At 45.0% G+C, this 22,499-nt stretch overlaps 1 protein-coding gene across 1 annotated transcript in view; it reads left to right on the top strand.

Moving 5' to 3' along the window:
* LOC104506136 (runt-related transcription factor 1-like) overlaps positions 1-22,499 on the top strand; it is a gene marked incomplete at its 5' end in the record, with an annotated part of 38,257 nt that overhangs the window by 8,769 nt on the left and 6,989 nt on the right. Inside the window, 1 exon segment of the mRNA XM_010146977.1 lies at positions 11,232-11,336. Within this exon segment, the coding sequence (XP_010145279.1) occupies positions 11,232-11,336 (105 nt within the window).

Genomic DNA, 22,499 nt, shown 5'->3' with positions numbered 1-22,499 from the left:
GCTGAAAAAAACACTTATTTTTGTGTTTACCTATGTACCTATATATATATGTGTACCTGTATTTCAACCCAGATAACACCTGCTGTTTTGTAATCAAAGTAAGATCATTCTGAGAGACGAATTAGGACCCTGGCTTCAGGACTGGCTAGTGAACTTCAGATGACTATCCTATGGCATGCAGTTCTTGTCAGCTCAGTCAGGATTAGCAGAAGTGAGGGTGCTGCAAATCAGTGGTTTACAGTTGCTGTCAGGCGTGTCCTTTCCAGCATAGTCATGTGCATAAACCCTCATCACTCTGAATCAGTCTCTGTTCCCTTCTAAAAACTCTTTAGCAGCACTAAAAAATACACATTTTTTTCCCAGTACCTTAATGCTGTGTGACTCTCCACCTCTTTTGCTCCCATCCTATTTCTCCCCTGGTTTTCTCATCATATTATTTCAATACAGTTTTCTCATCCTCTCCAAATTGACCTTATTCTCTTCATTTCTGCCCTGCATCAATCTCTGTCTCTTGTTTTCCCTTCTTTCCTGATGCCCTTCCTGCCCATCCCCATTGAGAGCTGCTGCCGCTCAGTACAGGTTGGGATTCCTGCATGAGCCCTTATCACAGGAGCAGGTTTTGGTCTCCAAGTGTGATGCTAGGAACTATCCTTCATTCCTTCTGCCCTTTTCTACTGTTCCCACTGAGGACGGGGAGCTACCTGCCATGTGCTACGGGGAGGGAACAGGCAAGGGAGGATGTTCTGGAGACTGAGGAGAGGAGGCGAGGAGGAGGGAAGCAGCTGCTTTGGAGGCTTGATGCCATAAGAGCTCTTCAGCGGGGCGGTGCTTGGAGCAGTGCATATGCACATCAGTTCCCTGAAGTTTAGGGAGGAACTGCAGGGAACGCTTTGGCAAGGCCACAAAGTTTCCACAGGCTAGACTTTATGCACCACGACTCTAACAAAGCCACATCCATATCTGAGGCCACAGAGGTTGCTCTCCACTTGAAGGTTGTCTCTGGTGGAACTTGGCAAGTTCCAAGTTCGTAATGGCAGCGTTATCTCCTCCATCGCTGGCTGCATGGATATCCATCGAGTGACCCCCAAACCTCTTACGAGCTCTGAAATCAATGCGCATTGCATTAGTGTAATGACAGCAAGGAGGAGTCCTTCCTCTAAGAAAATAAACTCAGAGTAAACAGTCCCAGTGTGCGCTCCCACGCTCAGTAGCCAGCCGCTGAAGAAGTGACTTGTCAGGTTGTCTTCTGGCATTCACCTGCTTCAGGCCATTGCAGGCGGAAGTCCCTCACTTGCTGAAGTGGCCCTGATGATCATAAAAGTGCTCCTTGCCTTTCGCATTCAGAGTAGTGCATTGCTCTTCCAGTGAACCCACACCTTCCCTGTTCCCTGTACCTGGTGCCTCTCCTGCAGCCATGCCAAGAGGTCATCATCTTCATGGCTCTGTAGGGCCAGGAGCATGTTTGTTCCCACCTCCAGCTCTGTGCCAGAGCACTAAGGTATGCCAGCGTCTGTCTGGACAGGTAGCCAGGCTGGGGCTGGTCCCAAATGAAAGCCAGTACTGGAAAAAGGGAGAGGGACTGAGACAAAATCCATGTCTCACTGGGCTTTGTCTAGGTTTGCAGGACAATGCAGCATGAAATGAAGTTGCCCTCAGAGAAGGATCTGCCAAAAACCCACAACACCCATTACACTGAGATTTTCCTGGTCTCACGATTAGACAAAGGAGGAGAACAGGGCTTGGAGGGGTGAAGAAATCATGGGGTCAAACACAAAAGCAGTCCTTGGATAGGAGACTGAAACAAAGCACTCCCCCAGCCCCAAACCCTGCAGTCACCAGCCCCGAGAACCTGGCGTGTGCCACCCTTCTGCCCAAAGGGCCTCTCTGCCTGAAGGACCTCCAGCTGGGGAACAGCCAGGGTTGAGGGCTCTGCCACCCCATGGCAGCCCTCTGGCCAGGGTGCACTTCAGAGGGGTGCACAGTGTATGTCCGAGGTGCATCCTGCAGAGCAGGAGGTGATGCCCTAACGGTTAGAGCAGGAGAAGGGGTCACCGTGAGAAGTGCCGAGCTGCTCCTTCCCAGAGGCTGAGCTTGCCACCTCGAGAGCACAGGGCTGTTGGGCAGGGGAAGCCCCCTCAGATATCCTCTGTGTCTATGCTAGGCACCACCTAGATGAGGGGGGAAGAGGGGAGGGGTGTAATTTTGGACTTAAGCATTTAAATCAAACCTGAATCCCACTTCAGGCAGCTAAACCCTCCTGTGAATCTGGGCCTTAACCTTTTCGTGTCTCTCTCATTGCCTGTAAAGTGTGGGTGATAATTTCTACCTCAAAAAGCTTATTAATGGTTTGAAATTACAGCTGGTTTAAGGACTATTATTAGGCTTAAGGATCCCAAGGCATTTTCTGTGAGAAGGTGGTAGCTTTGCATTTAAGTCATTTCAGTGTGAACTGTCCTTTCCATCTGGTGCTCCTGTTGCTGTCTTTCCCTTTCCCTGAACCATTCAGCAGTGACACAGCAGTCTGCTGAATGATCGTTTCTTCCTTCCACCCTAAAGCTGGATGCACTTTGTGGAGGCTAAGTCATTTCTGAATGCTTATGCACAAGCCGCCCAAGCTCCGGTATAGAGAAGCACTTCAGTCAAAACTAAAGTGATATGGCAGTAAGGAAAAAAATATGAAAATTGCTTGATATGTAGTAGGTCACAGCTTAAAAGCAGAGGCTCATTTTTCGGAGTAGCCCACTCATAGGAGCATCAGAGATTTCCATTAGAGTCATCTTTGAGAAAAAATAATTCCACCCTCTCAAAATCTGTGTTCAAACATCAGTGACATGTACGTTTGTGTAAATTGCGTGTATACACTTCAAGTCTTAAAAGTATTTTAACAATAAGCATTTCATTTTAAGACTCAAACTGTAATCCCCTTGTGCTGCCACTCTGCTGCCGAGGCTGGGCACCCCATAGCATCTCATTCTTCCTGTGCTGTAATTATTGTCTCCACCCAAGTTCGTAAGAATTTTATAGTGGTTGCTGCAGCAACTCCACTTATACTTAGAGGCTGCTTGGTTTTTCCATTAAAAGATCTTCCCCCCATATCCCCGTCTTTTAATGCTTTAATCCATTTTGCAAACTTGATTTCCAGGCTTTCAGTCTAAGAAGGCATCCCACCCCAAAAATTCAGTTAAAATGGTTCACTTGGGTTGTGTTTTAGAACAGGATGGAAAAACGCCTTTTTTGTATTGTCAAGCACTGTCGTTAACTCTGGTACGCGTACTCACACAAACACATACACCTCCATCGCAAAGCCTAAATCTGGGATTTACAGAGGACCTCAGGATGCTAACGTACAAATAATGTTCATGCCAGGCAAATTCCCACCACAGCTGGAAATAGCCTCTCTTCTGAAATCAGACAACATCACAGTATAGGGGGATTCCTAGTGGGTTTGTGTGTTTGGGAATTGTTGATGTTGCCATACGAGAATGACTAATGTCTAAGTTAACTGCTGGGTGTCACCCTAAGCTGACTACTGTAGGACACTGTCTTCAGAAACCTCTTTCTTGTCACCCTGGTCCCAAATCTCTTGACCCCATGCCTCTTCTCCTCAGTCCATTTATATGCTAAAGCTCAGAGACGTCTTCCTACTCATCTTCTGCTGCAGCTCCCTTCCTGGTAAATGGCAGGGTTTACGGCCATGACTGTTTAGTACCCACATGTGGTATCTCCTGCCACTCAACTGCCATAGGTTTTTCTCTGAGCAGAAGCAAACACCCTTTCGTGGCATCTCTGCTGAAGCACATTGACAGGATTTGTGTGGTGGAAAAATAACGTGAAGGTAGTTGAAGCAGTAACCCGAAGGAAGGAAGCCGAAGGAATCCAATTGAGACCGACGCCTTGTGCCTAGCATTTTCGCCATGAACATTTCCAATGAGCGCATTTCAAATCCAAGCTTCCGAAGCAGCGACGGGCCGTCCGGTGCTTCGCAGGCAAACAGCGGAGCAGCGGCTGCACACATCATCATGGTGTCATGGAAGGGATTAGCACAGAGGCCCCTGCAAGGCTGGAGGAGGAGGCGGTGGACGGTGTCATCATGACAGCACATGGGACTGGGAAGTGAAACCGCTCATCAGCGCAGAAGTGAAACTGGCTGTGCATGAACCCTCGTCAAATGAAAATGTAAACAACTGCTCCAAAAAAAAACAGAGAAAAATTGTAGCTGTTTCAGTGAGCTCAGTCCCACCCTTGTGACACTTGAGAATGTGAGCGGTCCCGATTTCTGCAACACGGGATCACTCTTTTGAGGGCTTCAGATCAAATACTAAAGATGTTATTTGCGACAGTAGTGGATAAAAAGCAGCATTCAGAAAAAGATGTGATTCTTGACATGTTTCTGGGATGCTGGGTGCTGGAACTTTTTGTTCATTCCAGCAGGAAGATGTTATTTTTTTCGAGGAATGGGATTTGAATGTTGGTACCACTGCAGCAGAGCTAAGAGGGGGAAAAAGCAACTTCAGGACCTGTCAGCTGTGTGGCCATTCTCCAATGCAATGGGAAATGTGTAGTGTTGGGGACAGGTCTCGTAGCACGCCTAGTACACCTGATGACAAGGGGCGTGCACAAAACATGGCTGTGCATCACCAATCTGTGTCGGCTGGAATAGCTGCTCAGGGCCCGAGTCAGCCTAATTTTAACAGTTGTAAGTTACACCGAGTATAGAAACAGCTTCTGCACCTGTGTGCTTAAATATTTCATGTCCATGTATGCAGGCTTAAAGGGGTTATGTTTTTGACTCATGAAATAAGAATATTGTCAGGGATAATTTCCAGAAGAGTGTCACTCACATCATGGTTTTAAGGTAAAATTCAGTTTTAGTGCCTGCTTAGGCTGACAGCGTCTCTCTTCATTTCAGTTATATAATTTTGGTTGCTTAATATAATTCTTGTGTTGTCTTAGGTTAAAGGCATGCACCCTTCACCAAAATAACACCTCAAGACGCTTCCACCCCAGACACAACCTTCTTCTAGCCTTCTAGCGCCAGGAATCCCCAGAGCCATAGCAGCAGTGGCAGGCAGCTCCATCACAGCTTTTGACTTGTTAGCTGGGAAAAAGCTTGGACAACAGGCAGGGAGGAAAAGAGAATGAAATGCATGTCTTGGTTAAGCACTCGGTAGTGCTGCAGGGAGCTGGGAAGGAAAGGGAAGGGGAGAAGCCAGTGCCAGCCACATTCCCACAGCAGCAAGTTGCTTTTCCAGAACCTATTGCAAAGCAAATTCAATTGGTTCATAGCTGGGTCCAAGTTTGCAGCAGGGCCGCTTTTGGACATTTGCATGACAACCTGGCTCCATGTAAATCCAGAACAAAACTCCTATTCATTTAATGCTATGGAGATTTCATTCTGGGTTAGCAGATGCTATGTAAACACAGATATAAGAACTTCCTGGAGTGAGACACTCGACAGAAATGTTCAAAAGTATAGCTTTGTGCTGACCCAGGCTGGTTTGGCAGAAGGCAAGTGGGTGTATTTCCCAAATCTCCAACTTGACACAGGCTTACACCCACAGAACTTCCATATAAATACAGAAACACATCCGTTGCCCCTGCAACTGATTTGCATGGGCAGTTCTTGCATTTCTTTGGGCAGTCACCCCGATTTGCTGATATGTCCCTATGTTCACATTTATCTGTTTGGACTGTTGGCCTGTGACAGAATTTGTAAACCATTTACAGCATGGTAGCAGTTGAGGTGAATAACAGATTTTTCGCCTATTTAAATTCAGTGGTACCTGTGGTGCCAATGGTAAACAAATTATGTTATTTTTTTGATGCCGCGTACTTCAGCTGCAGTTTTTTTTCTGACGAAATAGCCACTGGACCAAACATAACAGGCAAAATTATATTCTGACTGTGTGAAACTGTCACTGGGGGCAGGAGAAAGGAGTCACCATCTGAGCACAGAATTTGGGCTTGTGCAACTTGGACACCTACAAAAATTTCACTCGTATGATGAGCAGCAGTTAACAAGTGAAGGGTCAAATTATATTGGCCCTTCTCATCCTATTGATTACATTTGGACTATTCAGTGTCTTAAGTGCTAAGAATGGCAAAATTTGGCCCAGTGCATAACAGCTGACATTTGAGAACGAATATGCGAGCATGTGTGCATTACATCCTGCCCAGAGATAGTCAGTTATATTATTAAAATGCAGTAGGCATCTTCACTTTGGCTGATACCCAGGAAGATGTTGTGAAAAATTGTAAAGATGTATAAAATTGATCATTTAGCATGGTTCAATAAAAGTAAGTACATAAGCACTAAAACGTAGAAGCTGGATTTAAAAAAAAAAAAAAAGTATCATAATCTCTCTTACTAGAACCTGGAAGTCTCTCAGTAATATAATAGAAGGGACTGTAATATAATTTGTATTGCATTTGTGTATTACATTTCATATTTTTCCATCTATACCTTTTGTCCTTGTCAGCACAAGCATTCTTGGCTTGCTTTCCTTCTTTCTTCTTCTTTTTATCTGATAATTTATTGTAACAATTAAAAAAAAAACAAAACAAAAAACAAAACCAGAAAACAACCCAAACAGCTCTAATGACACATCTGTGATCATCAGAATAAATCGCAAAATTGTAACCTCAACATCTGTTGGCCTCCCTCTGCTCCCACCTAGCAAACTTCTGCGGCTTTAACTCCATGTTTTTCTGTCCTCATTTGGGTGAACATTCATCAATGGAATCAACAGCTTTTTTTGCCTGAGAAAGAGGTGGATTAAAATGAAGTGATAGGTTAAAGATGTGACCTCTCTTCCTTAAGGCGTGTCTGTTCTCACCCCCCTTTGCATCTGCCCATGCAGCCACTTATATTTTAAGCATGCCTTCCCACTCCCAGACCCATCTGGCCATGACACTGCTCGGGGATGACTAAGGCAGCACACAGGAGCTTCATGTGACCATGCTGTCAGTTGGGATTCAGCTTTTCCCCCTCGGTTCCTCTCAAACATTCCCAGTGACCGTAGTTTACAAGCCTATTGCTCCCTCTAGAGCCCTTCAGCGCTATTCTGGGGGACCACTTAAATAATCTCACATCATGCTAGGGGTGAGCTCACCGCTCCTTGTGCTCCCAGCCTCTGTCAGATGGGATGCAGGCTGAGTGCAGGCTTCAAGTTCCTGAATTGCAGCGTAGAGCACGGGCACACCACCTTCAGGTGCTTGCGTCTTGGAGGCTGACCTTCACCATTTGCTCGTCCAGGAACAGTATTGCTGAGCAGGCGCTGCTGGGCAATGATATGCTTTGTGCTTCCTCCTAAGTTCTTGCAGCTTGGCACAGCACTGGGGGGCCTCACGAGCAATCCTGTGAAGTCACAAGCTGGGGACAACTGGTTTAACCCATCTGACTTCGGCTGTCAGTGCAGCCATGGCTCTTGATGGCACTTCTGATAGTACAGTCCCTAACAAACCCACCAGCAGAGTCTCTAGGTATCGTTTCAAAAGCTAGTATTGTATTTTGGCCAGAATTGCTACTGTTTCCATTATTTTTTCTAGAAGCATTCTGACCTTAATGCTCTTGCAAAAATAAACATTACTGAGCAATTTTTCCTACACTAGTTGTGAGGGAAGACTTGATGGAAGCAGTGAGTCTTGCGCTCTGCCCTTACACATAAGAGGGTATGCTTGATGTCTGCGGGAAGGGTTTCCAAAGGCAGAGCCTTGTCTCACATCTGGAGAATTTAATCCTTGTGCTCATGGAGTGCTTTGTGCCTAATATTAGGAACTGCCAGGGATAGTTCAGGAGAGAGCAACAGCCTCTGAAGTGACTCTTGCACTCCAGCAAGGCACAGCTTGACGCTGACGTCATATGTCAGCCCTTCCACCATTGGCAAAGACTCCCACGATGATGTAGTATTGATTGGCTTCAGTACGCTGAGGCATGCATCATAGACCTGAACTAATTTATGTGTGGTTTTCTGTAGATTTATGGGACTGTTTAGCCCAGAGGGTCTCAGATTTTGATGCTAGCTAATGGAGGGCTACGTGCCGCCTTGCTGTGACTGCTATGTTATCATCGATTTGTCATCATGACTATTGGAGGCATCCAAACCAGGCCAGTGTTTCAGAATGCCTTCTTGAGGTGTTTGGTCCCTCTTTACAGTCACTAGAGAGGTCAGTCCATCACCTGGGCTGTCTGACTCAGTTTTGATGTCACCCACTCCTTTGTGAGTTGAGCAGAGACACTAAGCGCTCAGTGTAGGTCTTCTACCAATAGTTAGGAGGTCGACTTATGTAGGCATCAGAAATCATGGCATCTAATACAGGCTCCAGTGCTGGGGAGTCTGAATACAGCCCCCACTGACTAATCTGCTGTTATTTCCACCAGTTTAGTCTGCTGCATGTTGCATGTGCATGTGCCCACACTTGTGGGTAAGTGTATTATGCAAGAGAATGCTAAAAGTAAAAATCTGTATCGTGCATGTATCATAATACATAAAAGCAAGGAGGAGACGTTTATAGTCCTGCTGTCATCCCCGAACAGGTATATCCATAAAACACAGATTTCACTAACAATACCTCTGATCTAAATCTACCTTTGTCAACCAGACACTTAAATGATGAATAATGCAGAAGCTATGAATAAAACTGATAAAACCATTTAATAAAGCAAAATGTAAATGAAACAGAATAACCAGAGAAAAAACACAGCCAGAATCACTGGTTAGCAGCAATGAGTGACACGTAGGTTTATGGTTATATAGTCCTGTGGTTAACCAGTATGTGGTTAATGAATAGTCTTCTGTCAACAAGAAGTGAGCTAAGTATCTTCCTGCTTTTGCCAACTTGTGTCACAACCTTATACAGGCTCTGAGATCTCGTCTGTTCGGTAGAAAATCTTGACAGTAACTTCACCTCCCTCTTCTTCTTTATTCAGGTCTTGTAGACTGATAATGTGGCCACATTTTACTACATTTCACTGTTGCATGACTTTTTTTTCTGTGTTTCTTTTCTATCTGGATAATGCACAAGAGCTTTCTAAGGAAGTAAGCTTATTCTGGCAGAGCAGCAGGAGCACCTTACCTGATGCATCAGCAGTTGTCAAACCACCCTCCCCCCCACCCCTTCTGACCCCAGAAAAACCAAACGGAAGCAAGATGGAAATACTGAAGATTAGGGAAGAGAATAAAGAATACTTTCAAAGTCTCTTTCAGTCTTAGTGATCTAAGTGATCTAGTGTATATAGAGTATATATAAGTATATATATATAAGTGTATATAATGATAGGGGGAACCTGTTTTTGGAAAGAAGGAAGGTCTACAGGTGGCTCTCTGATATATGTTAAATCTGATGCAATGGGTGATATTTTTTCAAGTTTATTGAACTTTATTACTGATGCCCTATAGAAAGATGTGTTGTGCTGGTGGAGAAAGAGTAACAAAGCTGTAAAGCTTTATCATGTCATTTGGTATTTAAAGAATGTCAAGAACACAGCCACCCTTGGTCTGGGTAGATGTAGGACCCAAGAGTTGGAGGCCAAGGGCCGTGAGATGGGGATCTGAAGTGACTTTTGCTTCCGTTGCAATTCTTTCGATCTCAGGGACTGTGAGGATGTGGAGGTGGGAAGACGCTGGCCTGGGATTTGTGAGGCTTGTGTTTCAGCTTCTGTTTTGTCAGGGCTGCGATGCAGGATTATAGTTGGGTTTAGCTGCAGCAGCCAAAGTGGTTAGCACCGCTGGCCACAGGCTTCCTGTGAGATTGTGGCCAAGACACTCCATCTCCCCACAGTTCCTCATCCGTAGCGTGGGGAGAATACCTCCCTAATTCACAGGGATGCGATGAGGACAGTTTCCAGTAACAGCTATGTGCGTGTGCTCACCATGATGTTGATGCAGACCATTAGCACCGAAGTAGGAACTGCATTAAGAGGAGTATTGAATTGCAAGTGAATGAGCACAGGGAGAGGGGGAATACTGCTGCTGGAGGCAGGCATTTATACTTACATTTATATTTAAATTTATATTTATATTTATTTATGTAGATAAATGAAGCAAACATTAAAAAATGGGAAGTCTTAGAAGGGAAGAAACTCAGCACTCTGGAGGGCTGGAGCCAAGTGGTGAAACGAAGCAGGCAGATCTGTATGGGAAAGCTCACAAAGCATGTGCGCAAAGGAGAGAAACCTCAATTTTCTTGCAACAGTTCCTGGTTATCTAACTTGGGGTGATGTCTCTTGATGTCTCATACTGATAATGAAGATTCCTGTCAGTATCTGAGTCCTCTGTGATGCTGAGATAACTATGGTAAACCTGCTGACAGGCAACATTTTTATTGTTGTCCTGGCCAAAACCGTAATGAATGCATGTATGAGTTCTTATCAAAGATGCAGAACGTTACTTTTGTTATTTAATAAATGCCTGAAGTAAATGCTGGCATTGGCCAAAAGCAAAACCAGGGGGAGCAGGGGCTGAAGGCACTGCACATAGGAAACCCTCCCCAGCAGCCAACAAAATGAGTGCTTTTCCCAGCTTAGAGCCATGGCATGCACATAATTTTGAAAAGACCTTCACAGTTTTCTTACTGAATAATAGAGAAGCTAAGTGTAATGCCCTGCTGTGTCTTCATAAAATGTTTTAATTCTCTGTGGACAAGCTGTAGGGATTTTTTTATTTTTTCCATTCCCTTGTTCCTTAGCATTGCAGTAGCAGATTATTTTTGAAGGGTTCTGGTTCACAATATGTATTGATCTAATGCTAGCTTCAACCACAAAGCTTGGGATTTTACAATCTGCCTAGGGGATCTGAGCACCCAGTTCTCTTTAATTTTAACAAGCGCTGTTGATCAGATTCCTGTGGTAGTTTTGGAAGAGTCAGCCATAATCTCTAAGCCTCTCTGAACTAACACCCTTTAGAAAGTACAGATAACGTACCAGCAGTCCTGTAGATCAGATAAACTCTAACTGTTTAAGGGTAACCTCCTTTTTTTACAAACGAAGTGTAGATAATTTAAATATAAATGAATTTTGTTTCCCGAAAGCTTTGAGGAGTTGCCACGGAGGGAATGCATCCAGCACCATGTGAGGTTATACACACCTCTCTCTGGGCACGTATCTATCTCCAGATAGGGACAGCTAAAGTGTTTTAGTGTCAGTTTGGTGTGTTGGAGTGCTATCTGAAATGCGGTGGAGTACACCTTTCCTCAACACATACACTCAGTAACAATTTTTTTTCCTGTTGCAGGGAAAAGCTTCACGCTGACCATCACCGTCTTCACAAACCCGCCACAAGTAGCCACATACCACAGAGCCATCAAGATCACGGTGGACGGACCTCGCGAGCCCAGACGTAAGTGAGCTAATGACAGTGTTTGCAGCAGGTCAAGCTGACGGTTTAGCGTAGGGGTTCATCACCAGCATCACGAAATGCAGCAACGTCCAGTGCATGTGGAGCTGTGGCTGTGTTTGAAGCCAAGGCTGTTCTACAAATGGTTTTAGTTATGCCTTCCCGAAGCCTTATTTTTCCCGGGTGTCCAGCTGATCTAGAATATGACTTGCATTGCGTTTCTAAAGCATCTGCCCAGGGATGTCTTGGATCATACCCAAAAGCTGACAGAAGGGATGCTGGTAAAAAGTGGGCAGCGTATACCTTATGCATCATTTCTTGCTAGTCTTGCCTTTCAGATGTTAAGAGGATTTTAAGGCATTGGAAACCAATATGTCATTGACCAAACTTTTCAAGCTCAGCCACCCTGCAGAAATAAATATATGCCTGAGAGAGGACACCTGGTTGCTCTCTTGAGGAGTTTGCTGTACGTCATGCTGTCGTACAGCACAGGAGCACCCATTTTCACAGACAGCCAGTCTTTCCTCTTCTTTTTCCTTTCTTTTTTTAAGGATTAAGTAGAAGGAGGAGATGAATGGTTTGATGTCTCAAGGGGAATACCCATACCTTTCAGGCAGGCGGTTGTACTGTTTGAGTGGTGAGGGCAGACTGTTTTGTCTGGGGGGTGCAGTGAAGTGAGGGTGGAGCAGATCTGGCAGTTTAGAGGCTCACTGCCTGTTACCAGAGGCGATCGTTAACCTCAGCCACTAGCCCAAATGGGGCATTTTCCTATTTTTCTCGAAATGTCCTGATGTAAATTGAGGTTTGTGGTTAGTTTCCCGCATGCTTGGCAGAAGTTCTGGCTGTTGCTTAAGTGGAATTGTCCTGGGAGAAGAGAGCAGCAGGATTCAAACACCCACTGGAGAATGAGACTCTCAGCTCAGGATTGCTTAACTAGGGTGGGAAGAGAAAAGAAAGGTTTGAAATTTCAACTACAATAGCTTAGAAAACTCATGTCTTACCTATGCATTTTCTTCTGGAGCCTTCATTTGTCTGAGTTGCATCATGATGCTGCATGTATTTACTGGAAAAATCTGAGTATTTTTTGGATCTGAGGCCAGACTTTGAAACAAATACTGCTGTTCGGGTAAGGCTTCTTATTTAGTTTGTGTTTGGTTGGTTTTTTTTAAAATGTGGTGAACTGTCCCTGAAAAATATCCCTGGTGAACCAGGCAGCTGTGCACATAAAAAAAGATATTTGTATATGCAAGTTTCAGATTTGCATATGCAGTTACCTGGGCATGTTCATAGTTTGCAGACAACAAATGAGGCTTAGGTTTTTTAATATGAGTCTGATAGAATGGTAAGAAACAAAATCATCCTCCAGGCATACCTACTGTTTTAAATCAATTCTTCTGTTGGTATAATAGTTAATATTTAATAAGATTCTACATTTTTAAAAGGAAGTAGAGATATAATACATACTGAAGCAACACACGTATCTTCCATCTTCCAGACTCAAATGTATGTAAAAGCTTCCTTGTGAATAATTTCAGTTTGTCATAGGCAAATCAGCTGCGAAGTGGAGGAGGTTTTATGCGTGTCAGGAGAAGAGGTCAGACTCCCCCTTCAGTAGGAATGCTCCTTTTATCACTACAAGTCATTTGTGACACGGCGGAGAAGGGATTATGCTCCTTTCATTTGTAAGTGGGCTGCAAAGTCCTTTGGTTTGACTTTTCACCGAGGGTTTCTGCATCGCAGCGGCTGTTGCCATCAGTCTGGTACCTCCTCTCCTCTGTATACCTTTGACTGAGCTATAAAATGGCCTGAAGAAATACACCACGGGCTGTGAAGGGAAACAGAAGTGGTATCCACTGCATTCACCATTCTGAGCCAGTTCTGGTGGGTCTGGGCTGTCCGTTTATTTTTTTATACTGTGGCTCCGTGGGTGCATCCTATTTTGCATTGGTTTAGCTAGATCAGTCACGTGTGTCACCTGTACAAAAACAGATTGCAGGGCTGTTACCTGTGCAAACTCACAGACGAGATTTGCAGTTAGACGTATCAAAACATGCATGCTGTGTACTGAAGGGATTTAAAATGATACCCGCCTTCTTGTATTGAGACCAGAATCAAAATGAAGCCTGCTAGTTTAGAGTGTTTCTAGTTTCAATGATCGATATTTGAGAACGCTCGTGCTTACAGATCCATGACTCACTCGCTTGCTTGGGCTAAAGTAATTGCAGAAATACTGAAATGTATTTTCTAAGATGTCCTGGTTCGAAGGAAATCTGTGGAAGACAGTAATGGGAACAAAATTAGATACTGCTGTCTTACAGAGATCTAGAAAAAACATGCTGATGTCCAAAACCAACTCCATCAATGGGTTTTGATTCGTATACTTGATGATTATAATGGTTCCCAGACAGTCTGAATTTTAGTGAGTGCTTGCATTCTCTGTGAAAAACGCTGGAAGGTGAGGGGGCATTTCTGAGGATGGAGGCCATCTGAGACAAAAGTCAGGACTTCACACCAGGACGATTTTTAGTGAATTTGCAAGACATAGAAATACTTAAAAAAACCACCCCAAAATCCTTTAAGATTGTTAACTTAAGGAATAACAGAAACATCTACTTTTGTCTCCAGAGAATATCGGCTCAAGAGCAGTTTCTGAGCCAGAATTAGACAGGTTCTCAAAGTGGTTTTTTTTTAATGCAAAAGGACAGCCTGTTCAACTCGGCATGCTTGGGGAAAAACTTCAAAAAGTAACACAAAGCAGGATTTGAAACCATTTTTTGAAAACAGAAGAATACTCAGACCAAAGGCTCCAAAAGCATATGTGCAAAGCAGAGACTTCTCTAGCTTCCTGGAATGCGTGGAGATGTCACGTTAGGTGACGATACCACGGTGTGCCTTAACACAGGCCCGCAGACTTTGGGTCCTTGCACATCCCATTGTATGTTTGCTCACGGTTATTGTGATGGCCAGGTCTTTGCATAGCAGCCTGTTTGCCTGTGTAATTACTGGATTTGCATTTACAACTATGAAAATTACTCATGCACAGGACTCACACCATTGTCCTTTTTTTTTTCTTTTCCGTTGAATTCCTGGCTGTGCCTATCAAGACGATTCTTCTCATCAAATTATCACGGCTTATAGAGAGAGCCAAGGTACTTAAGAATCTGGCTCTTCCTCTACTGCTTTCATTATGTATTTTTAAAATCTCTTTGTACTTAACATTTTCATTCTCCAGCTCTGAATAAATGCTTCTTTTCTTTTTTTTTTTCTAATAAAAAGAAATAACACTGCACTGTCAGGGAGAAGGGCAAGATGACCTAAACCATCATTTTCTTCTCCAACTTCTATGATTCATAAAGCAATTTATGTTTTTATGAGCTAAGTCCATGGGGAAAATCATTAGCAGTAACCAGATCAAGAGTAGTGCTCCTGATGAAAATACTTTTGGTTAGGAAACTTGGTAGAAATAGTATGACTCTTAAATTAAATATTTCCCTTAGGCCATTTGACCTATGGTGTACGTCTGCTGAAAAATTAGGTTTTTCTTCTTTTTGACTGCTTCTTTCTGTTTTTCTCATTGAATTGTTTTAACCTACATAGGCCTGAAAGAAATCACTAATGGAATTGAAAATGGGCTTGAAAATGGCACAAAATGAAAAGGCTCCATGGATTTAGCCCCAGTGGGCCCAAGATGTCCGAGGTTAAGCTGGGCATTAAATGTGATTATCCCATATTGGATATGTGGTTTTTCCATATACTTTTTTGGGATACTTATACCAAAGGGCAGGATGCTGAGGAGTGGAGAGAGAGCCAATAATATTGCCGAGCAGAATTTGAGAAGGAGCTTAAAAAGCTGCTGGCCCAAGAAGTGCCCTTTTAGGAATGAGAATTGTCTTTTGCCTCCTGGCAAAGCTAGGCAGGCTGTGGGGAGGGTACACCTTTGGTCAACCACAGCTAAGGGCACCCTCATACTCTGACCTGAGGTGATCCCGTCTCACTTGGGAGGTTCAAGGAAAGCCCATGGCCCGTAGCTGTTATGAAGGAAATCTTCAAATGCCCCTTTTTCCAGCCTGAGCTCTTTTTCAGGGAATCCCTAAGGGCTGGTGGTGGTAAGGGCACCTGATCTGCTTATCCTGCCTTGTCCAGCCTTTGCCCATAGACCTTAGATTCCCAGAGCAGCTTCTGGGAGGAGAGCTGGCAGATCCTGTGAGGGGCTGGCATCGCCCATCCCATGGCAGAGACAAGGAAGACTCTACTCGTGTCAGGCTGGGGAAGGATGATTCCTCCTAGGGTTTCACATCCCTCCCACCTTCAGCCTTTCGTGCAAAGAAAGCCAAGCTGTTCTCAAAAAAGCCACTTCCATCTCAGTGAGCTGAAATAACACTAAATGCCTTAATTTCTCGTGTGCTGTCTGCTGCAAGTGCCTCCATCTGCTGGAAACTGAGACTCACATGTACCAACAAACAGTTTATAAACCATGAAAGAACAGATCATCGTGGCATTGGAATAGATCCACCATATAGATTTCAGTGCTGACTTACCAGGCACCTTCACCTGGAGACTTAGAGTGCCTGAAAGTTACTTAGCAGAAAGCGTGCAAGGGAGAAAGGTGGTGGTGCAAGTTGATTGTGCATGTAACAGAAACGCAAGTGGGACGCCTTCTCCCTTTGCTAGCACTAGCTGCGTGCTCCGCAGCATGGCGCCCCCTCCGTATCGCAGCCCAGCTTCGCTAATGGCTTTTTAAAAATTCTTGGCTGAGGTACTTATCCCTGAGAGTTTCCAATCTAAATAGACCGTGTACGGACAAAAGAAGGGGACGGGCCGCAAGGGAAGCCGAGGGTTGCGCGCTGCCGGGTGTGTGCGTTTGTGTCCTATTGTCTGGGTGACACTGATATGGGTGTACTCGGGAGACATTTGCAGCTGGCTTGTGCAAGGGTTATGTGCAAGCGTGCGGCAGCTGGGGGAAGTTGCAAAACATCGCTAGCTCAAATTCACACTAAGTGACTTGCTGCATCGCTGTCTCTAAATGGGTACGGGCAGGTAGGGGACCGCTGTTGGTTACCTTTCTGGGTGGGTGTGTTTCATCAAAGGACGGGCAAAGAACAGTGGTTGAATCCATTTAAATAAAATAAACAGGTGTATTACTGCAAGGGCGTGCTTGCAGACCAAAGGAGCTGTTTCTGAACAGGCAGGACTGTCCTAGCACCCCCCCTAGGAGCCAGGCCAGCTCTGAGGTCCCCCTGAGGAGCAAGAGAACAACAGCCGAAAACGTGCACCCTGCGGCTCAGCACGTCCCCCTGCACTGTGAAATCTGTGCATGCCGCCAGCTCATTTTTCATAATGAAAGTACACAAAGAGCAAAGGAGCAGAGAGCAGTTTGTCCCTTTGTGACTTGTGTTTTCTGAAGAAAAGTGAAGAGTGAGTGGGAAATCAGCCTGTTTCCGTTATGCGTGCGCTTCCACACCACCAGCCTGAATTACTCCCATGATACACCACTGAGCCTTCTGGATCAGCACAGGACCATACAGCACAGGAGCACTGCTGGGTGTTAAAAGTTTGGCTGCAGAACGGTACCCGAGATCGTGTGTCTGGATGCAGCCAGCTCTGCAGAGCATCCATGGGGACCTCTGCAGCTCTCACGTCCCCAGTGTTCCAGATAGACCTTTCTGTGCCCCCACATCCCATCTGCTCAGCGAACTCTTTCCTTCCCAGCAGTAGGAACCTGAAGCAAAACCCATGCTCTCAAGCAGTCGGTTTCAGTCTGGAAATCACTTGCTGCCTGTGAGCTGAAAGGACCAGTAAAAGCGAAGACCAGTAGCTGCTGTAACTATCCCAGTGGAAATATCTGTAAGTGCAGGCAAGACCTGCCTCCTATGGACTTCGCCTGGCTAGCAGCTACCCCCAGCTCTTAAAAACAATGCTGGTTGTTCTCCACCAGATGTGCAAAGGATTATGGAATTCATATGACAGCTCGCCACTCCCTAGTGTAACAGTGATAGGGGGTATCCTTTTTGTCTTACTTAATAGGTAGGACCTCAATAGAGTTTTAATACCAGCATCCTTGAGATTTTGTGGTGCAGACGCTTCTTTTCCATATGGAAAAGATGGAACAGGATTATTTTCCCTGGCATTTATCACTCTCACCGCTGAGTCAGTTAGGAGAGTTGATGTTGGGTGTTGTGAGGCAGGAAATGTGTCATTTTAGTTCAATAAAATTGTCAGATGTGTGCAATACAAAATCTTGTGTCAATACTGCTTTTCTGGGAGTGTGGTAGCTCATATATATTTGCTTGCCTTGTTATTTGATTGTTTTGTTAAAGATGCACAGAAGTGTTGACAGGACAAGCTCCTTCCTCGCAGAAAGTAGGTAAACAGGAAACCAGAGTTGCTGTGGTGTGGGCTGGGAACAGCAGTAAGGCTGGCCCAGTCCTATAGAAATTATTTCAACTCCTTTTTAGAGTCACTTAATCCCACAAAACTCTCTCCCAACCCCCCCTGGCCCTTGAATTAGTGCGATTTTAATTTGAGAACAGGTAGGTAGTTATTTTTCTTTTTTTTCCCTTTCTTTCACTTTTTTCATCTTTGTCAACCTTTTTTTTTTTTTTTGCACTTCATTACTACATCACCTATTGATTGAACAGCTACAAAGACTGTCTGACAGTTAAGTGTTTACCTATATTTGCATGGTGGGGTTTTCAAGGGCTACATAGCCTCAGTCTAGCTCTGCTGAAATCAGTGGGAAAGTACTCTGTAACTGAATTAGGAAATGTGTATTACTTCTGAAGATGCTTCCCAAGCGGTTGGTAGGTCTGACTTTCTCCTGTCAGCTGCACTTACCTACAAACAATTTGTAGCCGTTAAGATCGGTGCAAAAGTCCTTTGCGGGAGGAGCATTTTCTGTAGAAATAGGAAAGAAAACTGTATCGATGCCCCTTGTACTGTGCGTGTGTGTAAAGAAAAGCATGAATATGCAGCACCCTGGTAAGCAGGTTGGCCATAAGGGATGGGCGTATATGCTGGACACCCCTGAAGACCCTTGTGCACTGACATGCCAAGTAACTTGCCAGTGAAGTTAGCTGGTGGTGCTCTGAATCAAAGGTTCCCAAGTCTGGTCCTTCATCCATCATGTTTCTTCCGGACGGCCGGGCTTTTCAATGTCCGTCATTAAATGTGAGTGACGGAATGGTGTGTAGCAGCGGCTAGAGCTATGAATGAGCTAAGGAAGGACGGACTTCTAGCTCAAACCCCATGTTGCACATGTCTAACGTGGTTTTGGGGGTGTTACGTAGTCCCTGTCCTTCCTAGAAGGAGGTTAGGGGGCAGCAGCACCTGATTGCACACAACCCCTGCAACCTGCTTCCTTCACCCTGCTCTCCGCAGGAGGTGGGAGAGAGGGGGCTTTCTGCTCCCCAGCCTCCTAAGGGAACTGGGAGAAGGGGGCAGGAAGCTTTCCCTCTCTCTGGAGCAGTCAGACACTCCCATTTGCCAAACAATCTTTTGGCAGTGCGGGTCCTTTTCTGAAGCCTCTGTTTTTGTGGAGTTGCCTTACTTACAGGTTTACCAAACCAACACATATCTAAGAGAAAGGCTGGATGAAGCTGTGTGGCAGTTTCAGTGAACAGGTCTATTTTCTTCTTGGCATATAACTGGAAGCGGTGAAAATCCATCTGCCCTGGAGTCCCTTCCAGCTTTGCCTGCCCTGGATTATCAGAAGGTGCAGCAGTTTCCTCCTTGCAGGCCCTTGCGAAAACACTGCAGGCTTTTGCTTCATCCCCTGTCACCCGTTGTGAAGAATGCAGGAAAGACTCGTGCTCTGCGTCTCCATTTGTGCCCTTGCTCTTTGCTCGTCCGCTGCAATTGGGAATTGTAATGAGTAAATGCATTTTCTATTAGTGTTAATGATAAATCTTGGTCAGGCTGTTCCTATGTCAGTGCTGCACTGGTCTGTGCAAAGCGTGAGGGAGAGCAACGCTTGGGAAAGTCCATCTCTGCCTCTGTATTGGAAGAGAGTCGTCTGCTGTATGAGGGCATGAGGTGCTTGTTAATGCATGAAGCACATCCTAAAGAGAGGGAAGGAAGGGAACATCTTCCTTGCCTTCTTTAATTGGGGAACAGATAAGGAACAGCCCGTAAAAATGGGAGGAGACACAAGAAAGAATTTAACTAGACACAAATGAACTTGATGGGTTTTTTTTTTTCCGTAGCACCCAACCTTCCCTTGCAGTGTGTTGTAGTTTCAGCCCATTAAGCCTGACATGCAGCAAGCCATCTTCTCAAGGCTGACCAGTCCAGAAAAGCCAGGGTGTGTCATAACCTTAGCACATAAAGCTGCAGAAAAATTTAGACGACAGTGTTGATTCAATTATTAAGGATCCTGTTTGTCTGAGTCTGTCTGCCTTCCCTACCTACACCCTGCATTACGGGCTGTTCTTCATTACCTGCTCTACCTATCTTCGCAATCTAGCCGCAAACAGTTTTGGTTGACCACACCACTTCCCTCTTGAAAGTTAATACTGTTTGACTCATTCTGTACTGCTAACACCAAGCCAAAGAAAACAAGCCAAAGAATAACCTGCTTGTATGCAGTTTGGAAACTTCTCAGAGGCCCTGCTTTCAAATCGCTATACAGTAGCTTACTATATCTCTCTGCAGCTGCAAAGAAAATGAGGAAAGCAAAAAATGGTTCAAGAACCTAAAATAAAGACTAGGCAGAACCACATGAAATTTATGAGCTCTCAGTGAACTGCAGTCCTGTGTCGGCACAATGGAGCATTAGTACAGAGGAGGGATGGCTTACTAACTTTTAATCCTTTTTTTGAATTAAAATATCCAAACTCATTTCTCCGGAAAACCAGGTATTTTTGACTATTGTGTGGAAACACCCATCACCGGACTTGGTAAAAGCAAAGGTCTTTAGTTCAAGAGAAGTGCAGAGCCTGGCCATGTAGTATTTTTTTTTTTGACAGGAGCAAAGTTTTTTGCAAGTCATCAAAGTCTGAATGGTCATTATCCATGGGGAGTAAACTTACTTTTGTGTTGCCAAATTCCCCTGGTTTACATAAACAGTGAGCCACAGGACTTGACCTTTAGGTTGCAGGTCCCTTGTTCAACTCTGCCTGAGGCTGAATGATGGAGACCTTTTGCTGTCTAGAACTATTTCGATTGACTGATGAAGTGGGTTTCTCTTCAAGCTATTTCTCTGACCTCCGATACTGTGATGTTTGTGCAACCCAGTTTCCCGTTAGTTTGTCCTCTCAGAGGCACTGCAAAGGTGGTACATACTATCTTCCCTTGCTTTTCTCACTCAGGCTGAGAGTGGGGGTCCAGGCTCATCCCACCTAAGTTTACACACTTGATTAAGGTGCCTGAAGTGGGAGCCTGGTCCCCTGTGTTCAGCAGAGAGAGACAACCTTCTCCCAAGGGCTGCTCAAATGGCAGCTCAGTCCTTGCTGAGCTGACCCTTGTGTTTCTGCAGCTTTTCTTTGGGCAGAGTTGTCTTTTTGCGGCTGTATTTTTCTTAGTTGCTTGCTGAGCTGTTGGTTGGCTGGTTGTGCCTCATTCTGCACCTACTCTCTCATACATATCTTCAGCTCCGATGTCACAGCCCATGGCTGGAGGGTATTCTTACGGCGGTTTGTACGTGTGGGAAGATGCAAACTATAAAGAAACAAAAGAGGCTTTTGGCAATGCGATGCTTAAGTTGGGAGTCATTCAAACTTTGTCAAGAAGTAGGGATTTCTGAAGCATATACATTGATACAGGGGAAAGGGAAAAGAAAGTGAAGGATATAATTCTGCAGACTGGTTTAACTTTCATGAGCAACTTCTTCCCCCCACCCTGACTCCTAATGATCAGTTCCTTTACTTTTACTTTGCTGCGATGACCTAATTCCGGAGGTGAAGCCACAGAATAATTGCACTTCCACACCAGAAATAGAGGACACATACATGTCAGATTCATCAGAAGCTTTGGTGGATACACGGCAAGCAAAATAATTGTGTTTTAAGTGGGAATACGTTTGTGCGTTGCTATTTGTTAGTACAGCAGAGAGCTGTGGGGAGAGGAAGCGTGTTTCCTGCCTCGCAAAAACTGTCAAGATTGCTTTTTCTGGCTGTGGTACCCCAGGGTAGACGTGAGGCTTTGCATATGTCTGTCAGGAGGCAGGGAGAGAGCTGGAGGGACCCAGACCGGAGGTGCCCATGGTCTCGCAGGCTGTCCAGCAGCCTCCACTTGTCCCTTTTCCTCGGGACATTCCCTTCTGGAGCCCTCCTGATGCAGCTGCATAGTGAATCGGTGAGGAAAAGAGCGCTCAGCCTGCAGTTAGGGCACTCAGCCTGCAGTTAGGGCACTCATCTGGAAAACAGGAAACCAAAGTTTGTTTTCTAGTGTAGACCATGCAAGAGGGGCTTGAGCCAGACTCTCCCGCCCGCTCTTGTTTGTTCCAGGGCAGGACTCCCTCTCGTTGCAAATTTTGCTCTATCTATAGTATCAGTTTGTGTGTTGTGTTTTTTTTTTAAAGCACTGATTTAAACAAAATGAGGTAAGATTTTTTTTTTTTTTTCCAAAATATCATTTAACTACTGTTAAAAAAAACTAGAAAAAAATGCACCTGCAGCTCAGGGTGCATGTCGTTGCAGTAGGGCATCTAACACCCAAACAGAGGTGCAAGAAGCTACCTGGGGTTTCCCTCAGGCAAAGTGGGGAGTTACTGGAGACCAGGGAAACTGCCGTTGTAAACCTTTGCTCACCTTGTTGGTGTCACCGGACATTTGTTCCACACATAGCCAAATTGGATCACCTGCTGGAAAAATTAACTGCTCAGCCAAGGATGGTACCTCCAATGCCTAGTCTGTCTGCAGTTACTCAGAGTAACAAGCAGATTTTTCCAGAGACACAGAGAGCGTGAGGCTTGCCAGGGAGCTGATAGAGAAGCGCACCTGGAAGGCACCTTGTTGGTGTCACCGGACATTTGTTCCACACATAGCCAAATTGGATCACCTGCTGGAAAAATTAACTGCTCAGCCAAGGATGGTACCTCCAATGCCTAGTCTGTCTGCAGTTACTCAGAGTAACAAGCAGATTTTTCCAGAGACACAGAGAGCGTGAGGCTTGCCAGGGAGCTGATAGAGAAGCGCACCTGGAAGGGCTTCCCAGTGTCAGTCTCTGTGC

Source organism: Eurypyga helias, unplaced genomic scaffold (assembly GCF_000690775.1).
Source record: "Eurypyga helias isolate BGI_N326 unplaced genomic scaffold, ASM69077v1 scaffold41932, whole genome shotgun sequence".
Taxonomy (NCBI): domain Eukaryota; kingdom Metazoa; phylum Chordata; class Aves; order Eurypygiformes; family Eurypygidae; genus Eurypyga; species Eurypyga helias.
Note: the sequence above shows the minus strand (reverse complement) of the source record. Positions and strands in the feature narration are given on the sequence as shown.